The sequence below is a fragment of the Aulonocara sp. 'chitande type north' Nkhata Bay genome, linkage group LG22, assembly GCF_057382095.1.
Source record: "Aulonocara sp. 'chitande type north' Nkhata Bay isolate Kocher_YH1m ecotype deep benthic linkage group LG22, A_spYH_male_GT1.1, whole genome shotgun sequence".
NCBI lineage: Eukaryota > Metazoa > Chordata > Actinopteri > Cichliformes > Cichlidae > Aulonocara > Aulonocara sp. 'chitande type north' Nkhata Bay.
The window spans coordinates 33,692,332-33,712,338 of NC_141364.1; the positions used below are offsets into that span (position 1 = coordinate 33,692,332).

The 20,007-nt window shown below is 39.8% G+C and overlaps 1 protein-coding gene and 1 pseudogene across 1 annotated transcript; both read right to left on the bottom strand.

Moving 5' to 3' along the window:
• Positions 1-1,637: 1,637 nt before the first annotated feature.
• LOC147304529 (uncharacterized) lies at positions 1,638-8,842 on the bottom strand. The gene is made up of 18 exons (XM_086280912.1): positions 8,692-8,842; positions 7,047-8,339; positions 6,808-6,947; positions 6,468-6,672; positions 6,289-6,390; positions 6,013-6,203; positions 5,788-5,929; positions 5,053-5,703; positions 4,878-4,955; positions 4,037-4,212; positions 3,822-3,941; positions 3,700-3,747; positions 3,533-3,616; positions 3,358-3,423; positions 2,240-2,300; positions 2,092-2,142; positions 1,962-2,006; positions 1,638-1,736 (listed from the first exon to the last, which is right to left on the bottom strand). Exons 2-15 carry the CDS (start codon positions 8,005-8,007, stop codon positions 2,247-2,249), a joined length of 3,018 nt encoding a protein of 1,005 aa, XP_086137038.1. The 5' UTR covers positions 8,008-8,339; positions 8,692-8,842; the 3' UTR covers positions 1,638-1,736; positions 1,962-2,006; positions 2,092-2,142; positions 2,240-2,246.
• Positions 8,843-17,835: 8,993 nt separating this feature from the next.
• Positions 17,836-20,007, bottom strand: part of LOC147304530 (dynein axonemal heavy chain 6-like) — a 42,560-nt pseudogene continuing 40,388 nt past the window's right edge.

The window sequence follows — 20,007 nt, forward strand, 5'->3', positions numbered from 1 at the left end:
CACTATTATTTTTGTTCAAGGAGAGCCAAAAATATAAAACTCTCTCTCAGCTTGTTTGTTGCCAAAAATGGCCACTTTTTGTGTATGTTCACAAAATGCTATAAAATGTATATTTCTTAAAACATTTATCTACTTTTACCGACGTGACTCTTTAAAATAGCACCAGTCCTTTTCATCAAAATCAAAATTGTATATAAATTTTTTACTCTTTATAGCCAGTTAGGTTATATATTACCATTAACTTTGAAGATAAAACGGTGATAAAGTCCTAATGTTTTCATGAAACTTCCTTTTTTTCCCCATCTGAGCATCGGGGAAAAGGCTGTCTTGCAATTGTTGAGGTCACTAGTGTGTGCCCCATTTCTTCCAGGATCACTCTCTTTATAGGTTTTAGTGGACTCCTAGTACTGCGAAGTGGTTTCATGGTACAAAGGGATTGTATTCCAAGATCTGGGAGACTGTAGAAATGAGCAGTGATGCCCTTCCTACCATCTTTCCAGAAAAATAATTGATCTGGAAGCTGTTAGGCACTTTCTGCACCTGCATAAACTCCAGGACACATTTAATAACGGTGTTTGTTGCTGTATGTGCTGCAGCTTTGAATTTTTTAATAATATATATTTTGTTAATATTTTGGCTATGGTGTCTTGTTATGAAATGTACAAGAGTAAAAGTGTTGTTAGCATGTGCTTCAAAGCTAAGTTTGACTGGGAAACTCAAAGCTCAATAGTCTGTATCAACAGAAATTCACTGCAGCCTATGTAATATTTCATGCGTCATAATTTATTCTACTCTATCTTGCAAATACATATTTGTGTGGCAATGTCATGCACAACACACACAACTATTAGATCCTTAAGATCAAACCCGTGTCATTCTTTTGGTCCACTGCAGTGCAGTAGTCAAAAAAAAGAACAAGTGAAGTGTCCACAAATGGCCAGGATAGAGCCCAGAGTGTTAATGTTTAAAATGTATATAAATATTATTGATTGCAATTCTTTACTGTTAATATCAACAATAAGCTTTTTATTTTGAAATTACAAGTTTAAAAAAAATGCTGTTACATTTACATTTAATGCTGTTACACTGTAATCCTTTATTATAAGTATGGACACAGAATCAAGTGAACAACATTTTGAAATAAGTTTAATTGGAATTTTGTACTACGCAAAAAAACAACAACAACAACATATTAAACAAACAAACAAACAAACACAGCCAGTGCCTTCATTTGTCCATCACATGTCAAACATAGCACTGACCCTTAGTCCCTGCTCATCAGCACATGCATTCAAAAAGAGCTCCATGTCCTCTGCAAACTGAAAAACAAAGAGGAACAAGTCCCTTGCTCCAGTGTCTTCTTCCTCTGACATGTCTCTTAAGACCCTCTGCTGGTCCCCTTGATTTAAGGACACATATTTGGGCATTGTTACGTGTCCACGGAAAAGTGCCTTATTTTGGACAACCCATTGCACAGCAGGACGCAGATCTTCAACAACTGCTGGCTCCTGTGTCAGGCAAACGGGGATAAAAACATAGTTATTTCTCTGTTGCAGAACAGTTTTTTAACAGTTATTCAAATGTCACTAACCATGTAATTACACTACTGGTTAAAGTGAATACTGACCTGACCGACTTCCTGGAACTTGCGCTTTTTCAGTCTGAAAATGGGCACGTGTTGTCCTTCAAGCACAGCTTTGGCTTCCTCTCTCCAGTGTGCAAATAGCTTGCCAGAGCTTAACAGAAATTGTTGATATTGTTAAGGTGTGTAAACTTTGACACGACATAGAACAGAAGTCAAAATATAAATACCTCCTGAGATCAAAGTTCTCCATCAACAGCAAGCACCACCATTTACGCAAGTAGGGCATGTCTGACTGTAAAATATTAATATGAAACATATTTAACAACTTTCAAAAGATTCAAGACTCCATTGCTGTGAAAGTAAATAGAATACTTACTATAGTATAGTCAAATGAAGCATCCAGTGCCACGTACAGAGCAGACTATTTGGAAGAAAAAATGAAAATGTCATTTTTTTTACAAGCTTAAATTAGCTTCTGAATCTCAAGAAGAGAAGAGAAAAATTACCATCAGCATGAAGATCCCACAGTCAACTCCATAGTCTTGGCTTGGAAAACCCTGTATTACATTGAAAATAAAGGCTCGTTAATAAAATCCCTTAAAAGAAGACTAGTGCAATTCATATTATTCACCATACACTTAAACTAGCACATACCTTCAAGTCAAAGCTCTTTTTTTCTGACCACTGCCCGGGAATGATCTTCACTGCAAGATTCCTTTTTGTTTTAAAGACAGTTACATTCACAAGTTAACAGATGTCATCATGATGGGTGTGAAATGTTTATTGCTAATAGCACCAAGTGTAACTACAGGCCTTAGGAACACGACCTCAACAAAACAGCATAACAAAATGAAAAAGTACAGTCACATGCTCACAGTTGGTCAAAATAAAGCATTAACAGCTTTAAGTTAAGGTTGGCATATTTTATAAACTCATTTTTAATGGTGTTTTATGTTAAAAATAGAACACTGGAAGACCCTATTTATGTCTGAAACTCATCTAAAGACAGTATCACTGACTTGATCATAATTTGAAGATGAGAATAAAATGTTGAAGCATCATGCTGATATATCCATCCATCCATTCGCTTCCGCTTATCCTTTTCAGGGTCACGGGGGGCGCTGGAGCCTATCCCAGCTGTCATAGGGCGACAGACTGGACAGGTCGCCAGTCTGTCGCAGGGCTAACACACAGGGACAGACAACCATTCGCACTCACATTCATTCACACAGTTACACCTAGTGGCAATTTGGGTTAACCAATTAACCTATCCCCACAAGCTGCATGTCTTTGGACGGTGGGAGGAAGCCGGAGTACCCGGAGGGAACCCACGCAGACACGGGGAGAACATGCAAACTCCACACAGAAACTTGCTGATATAGTTTATAGAAAAAGCATGTGAGTGTACTGTATGTGTGAACACTCAAGATCAGCAGAACATGATCTGGGATGCACTTAACCTGGAACACTGAACAGGTTCCTGAAAACTCCGGAACAAACCAAAAATGCTTATAAAAATGTGACCTCAAAAGTGAAACATATTGTTGGCCACCAAATCCTGCCATGGTGTATAATGGGTCAAGAAAGAGGATTTCTCTTTTAGGTGGCTTCAGTACCTAAAAGACAGTTAGCCATGACTTCAAACCTGAAAACAATGTCATTGCAAGCGATCACAATCAAAGACTTTTGAAACTGCGTCATAAAAGCTTGAATACATCTCAGACACATAGCAAAATTCTAACAGTTTGTACGTGTCAAAAAACAAGACTTACACACAACTGGAAATGACCAGGTGTCCAGAGAGGGAGAACTATGATGTCCATCCTCTGAGCATCAGTCTGAAACAGAATTGTATTTTTAAGTATCCTGTATATGAACTCGCACCAAAGTTATAAAAAAAAATCATTTTGATTACTTGCTTGTTTCTTTAAAGGACGGTACACTTACAGGAAAGGACTGCAGTGGATCACAGCCATAGGGTGCAAGCCAAGTCCGGGTGACATACAGATTTTCTATGTAAATGCTTATCCCCTAGAATGTTAAAAAAAAACAACATTTAAAACAACAGCTCTTTCAATTAAAGCTTGACAATCATCATATACAACATACAGTACCTTTGACTGAACAATTTTAGTGATAAGCTCGAAACAGCCATTTCCAATCTGAAACAGAAAAAGTCATGATAACAATGAATGTACACTTTATTTTTTCATATTCGTAGAAAAAAAATACTTACAGTCGATTCCATTTCTTTGTTTAAACGCAGTGTCCAAAATTCTGCCCGCGTGAGGCATCCAGAAGACGTTTCAACAATCAGCTCATCTTTGGGTCTGCTGATGTCCAGAACATAGTTGAGCTAAAAAAAAACAGAGAGGTGTCATAGACTGTGGATGACCAAATCAGATAAGCACTAAAAGTTGCACTTTGCGACATCTGAAAACTTTAACATACAAGCTGTTGTTGGCCAGGGTGCGGTACAAAACACCATGATGAACGGCTGGCCAAAATGTTCTCAGGCTTTGTCAGAGCTTCGCACGGTGGTCCACACAGGTCAGGAAAAGTTGCATCTGTTGACCTTCTATTGGCTTTCTTGTTGTCAACTCTTTCCTGAGGTTCTATAGGGATTTCTATAAGGAAATTCTGTCATGGTCGGACGGTCCTTCCCGGAGCGACCTGTCTGTGTGTGTATGTGTGTGCTTCTCTCTCTCTCCTCCTCCACCCAGTGGCTGACACACCTGCACCTAATTTGCCATCCAGCTGTCACTGATCATCCTCGTTGTGGACTGAGGTACTTAACTATGTGTCTGGATGGCAGTCGACGCTGGATTGTACTGGAGGCTCGGTAGTAAAGAGTGTTTTCTTACTTTTAACATAGCCTTAGCCGGCTACCCTTCTCACCTGTAGCTGTCGTCACTTGTTTATAGGAGGAAGTGATACGGAGCAGAAGGTTGGAGAGAAGGAGTCCGCTGGATTAAGCCCTCGGAGGAGAAACACACTCAGATAATCACTTGGGAGACTCACCTGCACACCACTGGGAATTTGGAGATGATCACCGTTGGATTTTTGTACTTCGCTTTGTGACTGTTTTGAGCACTGTAAATAAACGCACTGTTTGCTTCGCATCCAGAGCTCCGCGACTGAGTCTGTATTTCCCCCATTACCCGTGACAAAATTCATTTGAAACAGCATGTAACAAATTCTTTTATGAGCCATCAACTACAACAAGATAATGAATGCAAGATTATTATTTCACCTATATATGAGAATCACTATTCAAAATAAGAAATTTTACCAGTGTCACCAGACGCTGAAGGTGCTGGGTTCAACACCGTTTCTGTGATTTCTCTGGGTTTATTGCACACCAGTGGGGCTAGGTACACAAAGAAAAGAATATACACACAGATAGGAACAAACCTAACATGTAAACAATGGTAGCGTTCTGGTCATGACACAATGCATGTACTTACCTACGACAGCTTGACCCAGTGCCGACAATGAGATATTGATCTTTCCAAGTCGACCATGTCTTAGCTGCCTCTCCAGAAGTTTCTTGTTGGTGACAGTGTTATAATGATGATTTATATTTCTCATCAGAAACACATGTGTGGATGGACTCATATTACTTAAAAAGTAATTGCTTTTCCTCATGTTTGCAAAGAACTGTTCAACAACTTGACTGTTCAGCCAGCCTTTCAGCTCCGGGACAAGTTGAATTCTGCGTAATATGTCCTTGGGATCTTTTGTATTTCCCTCATGAAATCTGTCATACAGGACATAATGGTCAGATGATCCAGTGACAGGATGAGGATTTTCATTTACACTATCCATCCTTTCATGTAGCCATGGAAGATTCACTTTCAGGCTTCCATCCTGTGCAGCCTTGACATTTTCCTCAGTGGGCTCAGCAAGTCGACCTTCATGTGGATGAAATGGCAGTTTATCAGGAACCCGCAAATTGGTGTGTGCTGCCAAACCCCTCGCAAAATCGTAAACACAGACGTTTGGCATGTGCTTCCAGGACAGGAGAAGGTCAGCAAAATCCCGGGGACTTTCAGCACGAAGATTAAATTTAACACTGTATACAATGCCATGTGGACATAGTATTACAGACCATCCTCCTGCAAGCAAAGATTTAAAAAGTTGTTTGTAATTGTAATTACATTTTTTAATGCTACTTCTAATAATCGCTAAGTGATGCTTACCAGAGGCACCCCATATGCTTTGAAAGACCTTATCATATGTCTGCCTGCTCTTCATCTTCTCCCTCAGTCTGGTGATGAGATCAAAGCGGGAGCCTTTGGAGTCGATGTTGCATGCTTTACACAATTTTCTTACCACTCCAACCTGACAGCAATTAGGGAAAACTGTAAATGGAACAACCCCAGAACTTTATGTCACATATTCTGAAAACTTCAAAGCAATGTTACCTTTTGTTTGGCAAGTTCATCCAACAGACGGTCTTCTGTGACACTGCTAAGCTTTGCTTCATGTGAAGAGCTTGTTCCTACTTTTTTAAACTCTGTGTTAAGCACAATGTCACTTGTTCGAGTTTCACTTCCGATCCATGGTGCCCAGTGCGTGTAACTTGGTGGAACGGAAAATGGATTCTTCACACCGCCTACAGAAAATGGCATGTTTTTAATTACAATCTAAATTACTTTAAAACACTGAATGACTTTCAAAAAGTTTTTGCCATCACTCACTTGGAAAAAACCCACGGCTTATCATTTCCAGGTGAATAGAGTTCCAAAAACCTTCAATGTCATGTTCACCATTGAAGTCTTCCGGGGCTTTGAGGTCACTCACTATAATAAATTGACTCATAAAAACATGCACATAATGTACACAATGAACTATATACACAAATGTACATTAAACTTACCTGCTAACTTGAACACCCCTTTTCTGTGTAAGTCCATAACTACCACAGGGGGGTGAAACCCACAGTTTATGCAGGAGTACATGTATTCTGCGTCAGTCAAAGCCTCAAAATGGCAATAAGCATGGAAAATGGTATCCCGAGAAGGAAACTTCACTCTTCTTAAGCCCTCCAATGAGTCAATGACCCTTGAAGCAGATACATGGTTCTGTAATATGACAATAGGGTGAAGAAGACTATGATTACACAGATATTTAAATTTGGGCACCAAAATATCATAATGACACAAACACATTTTTAAAGCAATCTTCAGATGAGTATATTTTATTTTTGTGATCCTCACCTGCAGATTTTCTCTCAAAAAAAGGCAAAGTTCAAGAGACAAAACAACATGGTTGTCAAAGTTGTGAAGCCCATCTGTCCACTCCTGGTACCTGTAGACCATGTGGCACCGAGGACACGATCTATGGTGTGTTGAAACATCTGTTAAAGACAAATCACATTAATGTCAAAACATTAGTATAGGAACAATTATAACTAATTATTTCACACTGATGTTTAATCTTATTCATTAAAACTTACTCTCAATCACTCCCATCATGCTGACAATCCTCGCTTTATTGGTAACTAGAACAGCCTCATCAAGTTTTGGGTGCTCTGGGCACACCTGGCACAACGTTTCACATGGAAAGAGCTGTTTCTGATGATCCATTTTCTGTGAGATGATATTTTCTGGAAGAGATCCAGGTATTTTTTTCTCTTTAAAAATATAGCGTATACTCCTTTCGACGGCAGCATTGTCCTCAAAGGAAGAACTCTCCTGAGTCATCTGTGATGGGGTACCTGATGATAGTGGTACAGTTGATTTGAAGATGTCTCTCTGTGTCTGGAAGAGATGCCATTTAGCTATGTTTTTATGAGGACATGATATTCGAGGCTTTGCACAAGCACAATGCCAGGTGTTCCTCAGAGCATTGTAAGTCACAAATATTCTGCCAAGACGGCAGAAACTGTGTATTTCCGGCTCAAATACAGACAAACAGATCTGTGTTGAGGATCCACCAAAATCCACAATCACACAAAGTGGAGCATGTGCCATCTGGGCAGCTTTCTGTCTCTTTATGCATGTAGCAGCTTTGGCCTCTCCAAAAAATTTAAGGTCCACCATTTCCATCACGATGTGCTCTTGAAGAAAAACCTCCTTTACAGTTTCTCGGCAGTAATCTAGTGAGCGAAGGTGCTCACATAAACTGAAGCCTAGTCCGCTCCGCTGGGCCAGCAACTGGTATTGCTGACATTCCTCCAGCTCACATCTGATATTGTGAGACATCCCCCATGTTTTCCTCTGAACGTGAACTGGCACAGAAAACCCATGGCCAGTTCTCTGCACAGCAAATAACCCTGTAGTTTCATCTACACAAACACACTGCAGATGACTGGCCAGGCAAACATCTATTGATTGGTTGGAGTGCTTCCTCATCATGTGAGCCTTGTAGTTTTTGGTACGAAGAGCAAGGCCACAGTGAGGGCATGTCATTTTCATGGACTTTCCATCAGCTGCAGTTTTATTGAACACAGAGGGTAGAGCATATGAATGTTCTAACAAAGACTCAGAAAATGGTTCAGATCCCAAAGACAAAACCTTGGGGGGGAGACGGGGCTCCTCGAAGAGTACTGCCGGAGGAATACGGGTCTCCTCGGAGAGTTCAGCGGGGAGCAGTCCTGATAATGGTGGCTGACTTGGTATTGAAGAATGCTAACAAGACAATAAATGCCTTGCCATATCCCCACGCCGTATGATTGTAATCTTACAGACAGGGCAGTGAAAGTGTCCTGTTGTCCTACAAGGCAGCCTGCACCGGCATATCATTTTATCTGTAAGAGAAAAAAACAAACAAACAAACAAACAAACAAACAAACAGATGTAATTTAAATGTAGTTGTATAGAATGCAATCAATTTGTCTAACAATCAGATTGTACATGTTAACAAAAACATCCAAGCCAACCTCAATAATGAAAGTTAAATGGTATGGATCACAAAAGTTATGTCTAGGAAAGTGGTGAAAAGTAAATAAAAATATATTTTATAAAAACACTATTTTTGTTGCAGATGAATGAACTGAACTGTACAATATCAACAGCAACTTTTAAGTCAACAAAGATACTGCAGAAGTGCTTAAAAAAGTGCATATTTATAACTATAAAGTATATTTAATACAAACATACCTTTGAAAGGCAAAGCATTTTTTATATGCACACTTAGATGCTCCTCAATCTTTGCCCTGACAGTAGGGCTGAAAGTGGGGCACAGAGGGCAGTGAAAGAGTCCTCTGCAACACGTGTTGCATTCCTGCAATTCTGGCTTTAAGCCCGAATTTCAGATTGATAAGTGCATCTAAAACAGAGAGAGAAACAGATAAACACCACATACACATTTAAGTTAAGGTTTTAGCAGAAATAACAATTTACAGTTGGCATGTAATAGATTTGGGAAGAAAATCCTTGAAAAAACCCCCACAAATATTTTACAAGACACTTTAATTTGTGAGACATGTTTCTATTGACATATAACAGTCAATTGAACAGAGGCTAACTAAAATCTGGGCAATAAAAAAGCTGTACAGAATAGAATGACGAATAGAAGTATTGATAAATATATAAATCTGTTTGTGACGAAATTTACTGTGTTGACGCTAACCAAAGGTGTCACAAGTGCACACGTTCCTTACTACAGTTTAGATACCTCTGTTTAGAAAGCACTGACTCGACTTTTTAGTCAAGTCGAAGTAAGAAGTACAGGGTCTAAAATATAATTTATGTACAAAATTTTGAAGTAATCTTGCGTCCAAAGCACGCGTGCGGGGGGCTGATTTACAAATGTACGGATTACAAAGTACAGATACGCGTGCTACAATGTGAGAAGTAGAAGTATAAAGAAGTATACAGTAGGCACAAAAAAGTACAGCAGTAAAGATACCAGAAAATTCTACTTAAGTACAGTATTGAAGTATTCGTTATTTCGCATCTCTGACGCCAACAATAAATCATACTCTAATGCAAAATGTGGTTTTTGCTTCTTCTCGCCCACAGAAGCCGTTAATCCAGCTCTCTTACTGAAACCAGGCCCAGGAAAAAGCATATCTGTGTGTTTCTCTGCCATGGAGCACGATGAAAAAACATTAAAATAAGGAGGAATGTTGTTGTAACGCTAAATAAGTGGCAACATGATCATTGTAAGAAAACTAGACGATTCCTAGAATTATGAAATCACTAACGGCAAATTTATTTAAGAAAGACTTAACCAACCTTTGCGATCAACTTGCAAGACTTCCACGGTATCCATGCGTGTTTACGGCTACTGTGGAGGTCACGTGTTTCCGGCTACTGTGGAGGTCACGTGCTTCCGGCTACTGTGGAGGTCACGTGTTTCCGGTTAGTGTGGAGGTCACGTGCTTCCGGCTACTGTGGAGGTCACGCGCTTCCGGCTACTGTGGAGGTCACGTGTTTCCGGTTAGTGTGGAGCTCCACAGTGGCTGCAGCCAGACCCTTCTCCTTAAAGGCCGCATTTTAAGGCCGATTACGTCACAGCGACACGACGAAGACTGTCCCAATTCAAAGGCTGCTCTACATGCGGCCCTCAAATGCGTCCTTAATTTCCCTGAATTTTAAGGATGGGTCGGTGTAGCCTTCATGGCCCAACATATCCCAGACTTCATAGCTCGGCGGTGGTGTGGATAATTTAAAAAACGGCGGAAGCGGAGCGGACGAAGAGTAAACTTTCAGAAGTAAGTACTGAATATTATGTCACTTATTTATGTGCAAATGTTTTTATAATGAAGAACATAAAAAATTTACTGTTGGCAACATGTCGGGAAAGTTATGTGACATTAGCGACGTTTGTACTAACTTGGTCTTAAAGCCTTTACTTCAAAATATTCGCCGTTCAATAGCTGACTTTAATCTTACAGAGAATGTGATGATTTTATGCATAATTAAAGTCAGTCATGTCAGTCAGCTGACGGTTCACTCGTTAAGCTGAAAGAAAGATGCTTTAATCACAGGAGTCACACGTGTCCACTGCACCATCTGGGAACTCTTCTTGTTTACACTCGTAATAACACAAACACTAAATCCTCCTTCTCGTGTGCTGTTTTGTAGCAGTGTGTACACCTGAGACTGTCACCTGTCTGTCTGTCCTGCACTCTCTCTCTGTTTCTTTCTCTCTGATTGTGGAATAAAAGTATGAACATGTGTTTATAAGTTACACTTGTGTTTGAATCCTGCAGCTTATCACACATTTGATTTCCATGTGTGACGACTGCAAGTGTCCAGAGTGAGGACAGACTGAGGGAGCCACTGCTGCACATCATCTGTGAGGCTTTGCACCCCTGATGATCCACCAGGACAAACTCAGCAGTGTGTGAGGAAGAGGAGGAGGAAGAGCCAGCAGCAGCTGACAGATGGAGAGAATAGACAGACTGTTCCCTGTTTGTGAAGGACTGCTAGGAAAGTTTAACATAACTGTCTGTGCTGAATCAGTCTTATTAGGTAATGTTCACATAATGTGATCATCCCAGTGTTTCCAGTGTGGGAGAAAGTACTCAGGGCCTTCAAGTTACACACCATGAAAGGCAGCAACAAGTTTAATGTTCAGAAACCTAAAGTCTGTATCAGCAGCAGAATGGAGCTAAAAATAAATGTTGGTTTCAGTTCTATGAAGCTTTGAGTATTTTGGATCAGTAGCTGCTGTGTTTGTTGCATCATATTGCTGTAACTGTTTATATGCTTTATATATTCTGAGCTAAGTTGATCTATAGTGTTACATCATATTCTATAAGGATGTTATGTGTTTGTAGACTTTCTGCCCAGTTTGACCCATTTAGCAGAAGTCAGCCTGTTTAAGGCTCTGATATCTATTCTGTGTGACTTACAGCAGTTATGACATGGTCTGATTTTCTCACCCAGTAAAGGAATATTTCATATATCAGTCGACTCTTCATTCTATCAGAAACAGTTATCACAGCTCGCACATTTTCTTTTTACACATGTATGTAAGCATTTGAGCCAAATTTAGTAATGCCAACATACTGAAGGAACAACATTTGTCTCTTATATATGATACACCTATATATGCACTGTCAATATACATTTTGAACCAGCTGCAGATGTCAGAGTAACAACTGACTGACCCCCACATAAAGTGCGTTACAGTAGTCCACAGGGGAAGAAATAAAAGCATGGATCACGGTTTCAAAGTGCTGCCTAGAAAGAAACGATTTCACTCTTGCCAGTCGCCTTAAATGATAAAAATGGACTGGTTCAACTTAAAACCAAGGGCAGTAACAACAGGTTTAAAATAAACTTCCAGGGGTTCCAAATGAAAAGAAGAGGACTCACAGGAGCCACTGGGTCCAAACACCAACAAATCTGTTTTCTTTTCATTCACATTTAAAAAGTTTAGAGCCAACCAAGCTTCAATGTCATCTAGGTATGTCAAGAGAGGTGTTATTCAGATGCCATCCTTCGGCTTCAGTGGCAAATAAATTTGGTAGTCATTCCTATATACTTGTCTTTGAGTGAAGATTTAAGGTGGTAAGACATGTAAATAACTGCAACTTGAATCTGTACTGAAGCTCAGTATTTGACAAAGAGTTCATGTTCACTGCTGTAATAGCTAATAATGACTAATATAATAACCATAATATTGGCCATATTATATTTACATTACCAAAGTGATATGACTTTAGTCTCATGAACAACATTAGCTAATTGTTATTTAAATGACTGTAAGTAAGTTAAATGACTGTTCAGTACAGAAATGAAGCCCAACAATCATGTTTTACTGTCCTGTGGTCTCAGCCTCAGATACTCATCAAATCACACAAAGCTCTTGTAGAAACAAACAAACAAATGAACAAAATATGTTCTCCTTCATTTCTGTCAAACAAAGTTGTATGACACGTTTCCAGCTGTTAGTATCATGGTTGCTAGGCAACCTGGGAAGCGCAACAGAGACTAGAGCCCATGTGTTTGCAACAAACTTGCCGTTTATTTTGCAAGTCGAGCTCAACACTGCCCCTAGCGTCCTGGAGCACTTCCGTTGTGATTTGGAGTTTGCATGTGTTTTGTATTTTGTACGTGTTTTGTATTTTGTACGTGTTTTGTATTTTGTACGTGTTTTGTATTTTGTACGTGTTTTGTATTTTGTACGTGTTTTGTATTTTGCATGTGTTTTGTATTTTGTATGTGTTTTAGAGTTTGCGTTTTGTATTTTGTATGTGTTTTGTATTTTGTACGTGTTTTGTATTTTGTATGTGTTTTAGAGTTTGCATGTGTTTTGGATTTTGCACGTGTTTTGGATTTTGTACGTGTTTTGGAGTTTGCATGTGTTTTGGATTTTGCATGTGTTTTGGATTTTGTACGTGTTTTGGATTTTGTACGTGTTTTGGATTTTGTACGTGTTTTGGATTTTGCATGTGTTTTGGATTTGGTATGTGTTTTGGATTTTGTACGTGTTTTGGATTTTGTACGTGTTTTGGATTTTGTACGTGTTTTGGATTTTGTATGTGTTTTGGATTTTGTACGTGTTTTGGATTTTGCATGTGTTTTGGATTTTGTATGTGTTTTGTATTTTGCATGTGTTTTGGAGTTTGCATGTGTTTTGGATTTGGTATGTGTTTTAGAGTTTGCATGTGTTTTGGATTTTGTACGTGTTTTGTATTTTGCATGTGTTTTGTATTTTGTATGTGTTTTGGAGTTTGCACGTGTTTTGAATTTTGTACGTGTTTTGTATTTTGCACGTGTCTTGGTGTTTGCATGTGTTTTGTATTTTGTACGTGTTATGATTTTGCACGTGTTTTGGATTTTGCATGTGTTTTGGAGTTTGCATGTGACCAGGGAACGAACTTTGTTGGTGCTCAGAATGAGTTTAAAGCAGCTTTAAATGAGCTAGACACTCAGAGACTAAATACATACTTGACTGAAAAACAATGTGACTTTGTGATGAACGCACCCCATGCAAGTCATGCAGGGGGAGTGTGGGAACGTCAGATAAAGACTGTCAGAAGTGTGCTGAATACCACTCTGTCACTGGCTCATGACAGACTCAATGATGCTTCATTGCGGACGTTATTCTATGAAGCCATGGCTATAGTCAATAGCAGACCTCTGACTATAGATAACTTGAACAGCCCCAACAGCCTAGAACCGCTCACACCCAATCATCTGCTGCACATGAAATCCAATGCACCGTTGCCCCCACCTGGTGCCTTTTCAAATGAGGACCTGTACAGCAAGAAGAGGTGGCGCCGCGTGCAGTTCCTTGCAGAGCAGTTCTGGAGCCGCTGGAGACAAGAATACATTCACAACATCATTTCAAGGCAAAAGTGGCACTCACCAAAGAGGAATCTAAAAGTAGGTGATGTTGTGTTGGAAATGGATGAACTGGCACCCAGAGGGGAATGGAGACTTGCAAGAGTTGTAGAGACTGTCAGTGGAAAAGATGGACTTGTGCGAAGGGTAAAGATCTCACTTGGAGAAAAGACACTCAATAATAAAGGTCAACGCTCTACTAAACTATCAGTTGTTGAGCGTCCAGTACAAAAACTTTTATTGTTGTTAGAAAGTTCCTAAGGTAACTCCTACATGGGTTATTTTGTTTGGGAAAATTATTCATTTTGGTTCTTATGTAAACCAATTATTCGTAATTTTGGTGGGAGTGTAAATAACCCTGAATGCCTTTCCTTGCACCTTATTTTGGCACTCATTCCTGTTTTCTACTACCAACTTCCTGTCCGTGTGTAGAAGCTTTTATTTTGATGGGACGATTTCCTGTAAAACTGTTTTTGGCGCAGTTTTCAGCAGCAGTCGCGGGAGTTTAGAAAAGTGATGGCTTAACGGAGCCTATGGTGATTTCTTTTGTCATTAGCAGCCCCCTTGATAGAGGCACAAGGTATGGTTATGATGTAAATAAGGAGACGTTTAGATGTTTTTGTGACAGTCGCTACATTTGTTAAATGTTACGTTGAAACGAACTTCATGTTATAAGGTTTACGATTGTAAGAGTGTGGATTATTTTGCTTACACGCTGTTTCTATGTATACATCCCCAGCTCTTACGGTGAGATTGATGGTTTACTGCCATTAAACCTTCAAAACGTCATCAGTAAAGTGTCATCCTTCATTCGGGGGGTTCGCTACATAACTGATTTTGTGTGAAAATGTAAGAAGTTTGAATAAAATATTGCACATAAAAACCAAACTGATGTAGTATTTTAGATTGCATCTTGAGATTGTTGATCTGCTCTTCCACATTAGCTCTCCTGCTATTAGCCAGAAAAATAGCATCTTAAAGTACTGCTAATATTTGAAGGGCTGGAGAAAAGAATGTTTGTGCCCTTTTTTTAAGCACTACTGAAAGCATTACTAAGAGCACTGCTCCTCTTACAGTACCTCCTCATCCATGTTCAGTTTTGCACCAATGGGAAGAGTGCGTAGAGCCTCACAGACTGCTTCCTCATCCCTGTACGCCGGCACCACGCTGAAGCGGAAATTAAGCTCCTCAATAGGCAGACTGTAACGCCGGGCATGATTCTGCAACACTCCTACAGGCCATCAAAGACACAAGAGCATTGAAACAAGTCACTGTGCTGTTTAGCTAAATCTACCAATAAACACACATTTAATTAATAGCTCTCTTTTAAACTTAATTCATTTATTTTTACACTGTATACTTGAAAGAGTAGTCAGAGTGATCATTGTAGTCCTCAAGCTCAGCTCTAAAAGTTTGCCTTACTGTTAGTGTTCATTAAAAAACAGCATGTTTCAGTGTGTTACCAGTAAGAAAGCCTTGAGGGAAGAAGAACCCGGAGATCCAAAGTGATTTGGGCTGACCACGTGTGATCCAAGTCTTGCAAGAGAGGAAAAGAGAAGCAGAGACGCAATTAAAATATATGTATCTTTAAATAACAATTTCTTTATGCAGTATCTTCTTCTTTTATTCGATATATTGCATTACAGGCATCCTATTACTGACGGGACCTGAATTGACCCAGTGAATCAGTTTACATTGGATTCTGTTTCCTAAGATAATCAGCATGTGGAGTGTGACTCAGTGTTTATCCACTGCTGTATAAACGAATAGGACTTTACCCCGTTTGTGCTTGTTTGAGTGAATTATAGTGACTGTACGATACACATGTTCAGAGCAGACTTAAGGAAGAGCAGCTTCAATCAGGGGAAATGAACCAAACACTAAACCAGGATGTGCAGGAAGGTGAACTCAGAATGTACATGTGTTATTACAGTTTTCCAACCTAATGAGATAACACACAAATCAAATGTGTGCATTTGACGGAGGACGGGCCAGACGGCCCCTCGGACCCTCCAGCGAAGACAGACGGAATGCTGAAGCGGTCCCTCGGACCCTCCAGCGAAGACAGACGGAATGCTGAAGCGGTCCCTCGGACCCTCCAGCGAAGACAGAAGGCTGAAGCGGTCCATCGGACCCCCCAGCGAAGACGGACGAAGGCCAGACGGGCCCCTCGGACCCTCCAGCGAAGACAGATGGAATGCTGAAGCGGTCCCACCCTCGGACCCTCCAGCGAATGGACGAGCCCCCATTTATGTTACGTCCTAAGTCTAGGCGTGTCTTGAACGCAACAAAACATTGGCCCACCACACTCCACCCAAAACAAGAACCCAAACAATAGTATCTTTTAAAATGCTAAGCAGCCATTTATTTGCTTCAGCAGTGAGCAGTGCCAAAAATAACAAACAAAACTCCCTAATGGTCCCTACGCTTTCCTACCCAAAAATGAAAACCAAACAAAAGACAATTCTCTTACCTAACTTTTTATATGAAAAACAGGAGAAAACTTAATCAACAAAAATGGCTTCTCACGCCTACCTGGCTGCTGCAGTGAACAATATATACAAGGTGGAAAAAATACTCAATTACTACTTTATAAATCTATTTACAGCTATTTACAAAAACTAAGATACCAACACCACAATGATCACAACCCATGACAAACTGAAACACAGGGCTTAAATACATAGAGGGAGCAATCAGAATGGACAACAGGAGGGAAACACAGCTGGGGCAAATCAGAACTGATGAGACAAGGAAGCGTAAACTGAACACACTGAGATAAGACAGACCTTCAAAGTAAAACAGGAAACACATAACAGTCACGCCTAACACAAAACACTGACAACATTGGATCGTAACACAATAAAATACAGCCAATATGCCAGACCTGAGCTAGAAAAAGACTTCTAATCCAATTTCCCCACATAATTTATGTTCGCTTTATAAAGACACATTTCACACAAACTTCTATAATTCCACTGGACTGAACTTGAAAACGTGTGTGTTTTTGTTAATATCTGTGTGCAACCCTGGATAAAGAAGACAGCGGTTTGAGGGAAGGGTAGGCAGAGTTCGCCCAGTGGGCGGGGACCTGGTTGTTCAGAAAGCTTGTGTAGATTCGGTCCATTTCCTCTGACATCACAACGAGACCTGCTATTGCCTTTTGCAGAGTGATAAGAGACATCTACGAAAAAGAAAGTGAGAATAACACATCACAGTAACGACAGATTCCTAAAAATGTTATTTCTGAAACTACACAGAACGCATATTTTTGATTGTTTAGGTTTTTTTCTTTTTGAATTTTCCTCTAAGATCACGTAAATAAACTACAATCCAAAGAAAACAACTCCTGAAGTGGTCATGAGATGATCTCCACCAATTAAAGGTGTGTGGTTTTTACGTCACCCTGAGAACTTTAAGCAAGTTGTTGAATCGGTCTGCTTCTTGGCCCAAAACAGTTGTGAGGGAGATCAGGTGCCCATTGGTGTCTTTGATAAACAGTGTGTCAGTTGCTTCTTCCATGTCCAGTCGCTCCGCACTCCAAAAGAAAGACAAGTTCACAGAGAGATAAAAGACAACACAAACCAATGAAACATGGGGAAAAAGAGTGAGCGCAATAATGCAAAGTCTCAGCAGTAACTGAGATCGATGTGCAGGTGAATCCATGTGGGGTCAGCGTACCGGGCAGTTTGGCTAGAATCAGCTCGGCGAGCTCGCAGACTCTGTCATCGTTACTCTTAGCTCCATGTTGTGCTGAAGAACGAGGATTAACATCCAGTATGGTATTGATCAGAGTTATAGTTTCTTGACGCTGCAGAGGCAAACACACACACACACACTCATATATTGATATTTTATCATAGCACTCCCAAAGCTCATAAACTGCATGACAAACATAACTTTAAATCACTAAAACGACCACAAGCCATTTCTCATAATTGCTGTGGACTGAAGAAATTAACAGATTTTGAAAAACTACGTATAAATAAGAACTTGCTGTCATTTATATTTAAGAGGACAACTGGCAGTCTGGTATAAAATAGAGACAGAGACATTTGCTTGTAATGTCCTGGTATTGTTACAGTATTGTTCCTCACCTGAAAAGCCAAGTTGGCATTCTCATGCATACCAAAGATCTCAGGATCATCAATGATTGGAAGATTCTTAATATACTTCTTATATTGTTCAAGTTCATCTGACTCTGGAGCGTAGTAAACAACTTACAGGGAGAAAACCATTAACTGAGATATATAGCATGTGAGCGTGCACTGTGCATACGCATGCTTACATACACATGTACACACACACATACAAAAGAGGGCAGAAAGAACAATACCTGAGGGGGAGTAGGTGTAGCCAGGCTGCAGAGCTTCTGGAGAAAAAAAGCCTTTGAGGGTTGTCCTTAGGCACCGTTGGTCCCAGGCACCCGTCACTCTGCCTCCATATGTGATCTCACCTGAAGAGAAAAAAGACACAGTAGGATTTGAGATATTTCATGGCTTTCTTTGTTTATGAATGCAGGAGATATTGCTTTTAAAGACCAGACCCTGTTCTAGTTTCAGTTGGTCAAAATCTCACTCAGAATCAGAAAAATAAAAAAGTTACGGAAAAAACAGCAACAACTTTAAACTAAAAAAATATGCATATAGAATATTTACATAGATATGTGTAATACCCGTTCCTATACAGATAATTTTGAAAGAAGTTGGATCCAGGTCATTCAATTTAAAGATGAAATACTAAAAAGAGAAATCTATTACAGAACAGAAAACACGGGGGAAAAAATCGTCCCTTTTTCTTTTATATAAAGCTGAATGATCTGAATCAGGGGTCGGCAACCTGCGGCTCTTTAGTCCTTATATTGCGGCTCTGCATGGTTTGGAAAAATAAATTAAGTTTAACTGAAGTTTATTTTATTTGTGCTAGTTCTTTTTTTTAAAACTTGTAGTTCTAAATTGGAAGATTATTGTGATCCTGAATAATAAAGTTATATTTTATTATTTTTCGTCGCTCAAAATAAGCGTCACACTTGTGGAAGCCGGTAGCTCCGCTACACTCCCAAAGCCCAGAAGGCGATATAAGGATGACGGCTCACTGTTTTTGTTTGCTACATGGATAATTTAAGTTCAGCTTTTTAATTCATTTTAAAGACACCTTCAACTGGTGTCTTTTTAGTTATTATTTTTTAAGGGTTGACAATGTGTTCATTACATAAATAAAATTAAATTTTCTCCATAGCACTTCATGGATTTCATAAGTAACACACTAGAGTTGTTTATACGAAGCATAGAGGTAAAAAAAAACAATAATTAACTTCATTTTAGATGTCAAAAAGTATTGTGGCTCCCAGTGTTTCCTTTTCCGTAGAAACCCGGTCCAAATGGCTCTTTGGGTGTTTAAGGTTGCTGACCGCTGGTTTAAAGTGTCCTATTATCCTTCCCACACTTTTATTTTTATGAAACAGCTGCATGTTTAGGTTCAAGGACATGCAATCATGTTTGTTTTGTGAAAAGGCTTTCTATTAATATAAAATGTCAAAATACAAATAAGACATGCTTACATATGGGAAATAAGATGCTACACAAACAGTCCCTAACTTATTACCTTGTTGAATTTAGATACAAGAACATTTCTGTTGATATTTGCTTCCTACCAGTGATGTAGACCAGAGCATCCCAAGGGATGGTGCCATCTTTGCAGTACAGGTTGAGGTTGAGCAGAGCACATTCTCTGTCACTGTCATTGAATTCGTAGCGGATGTTCCAGCCCAGGGGACCAAACTTCTTCTGCTCCTAAACATGAGACACACAGGCAGAGAAGTACTGTACGACCACACACAAAGTAAAACACATCCAAGAAAACAAAGTAATAATGATGAGGCACTTTACATGTAAAATACTGAGAAAGAGTGTATGTAACCTGGATGATTGCATGGAAAAAGCAGATTCCAAAGACAATCTTCCTCCACTGGCGTCCCAAAATGCGGTGTTCAAAGAAACTGCTGGTGATCTCTGTGAAGGCTCGTCGCATGTTGGCTCGCAGGCCTTTAGGAGGCTCGTTAGTCACCTGGCAATGACATCACAGAGACCTACTGAGAAGACTACCAGTAATCCTGAAAACCTTTTGGTTCAGCGTCTCCTCCTTGTTGTCCAGGCAGTCCTCGAGTGCACA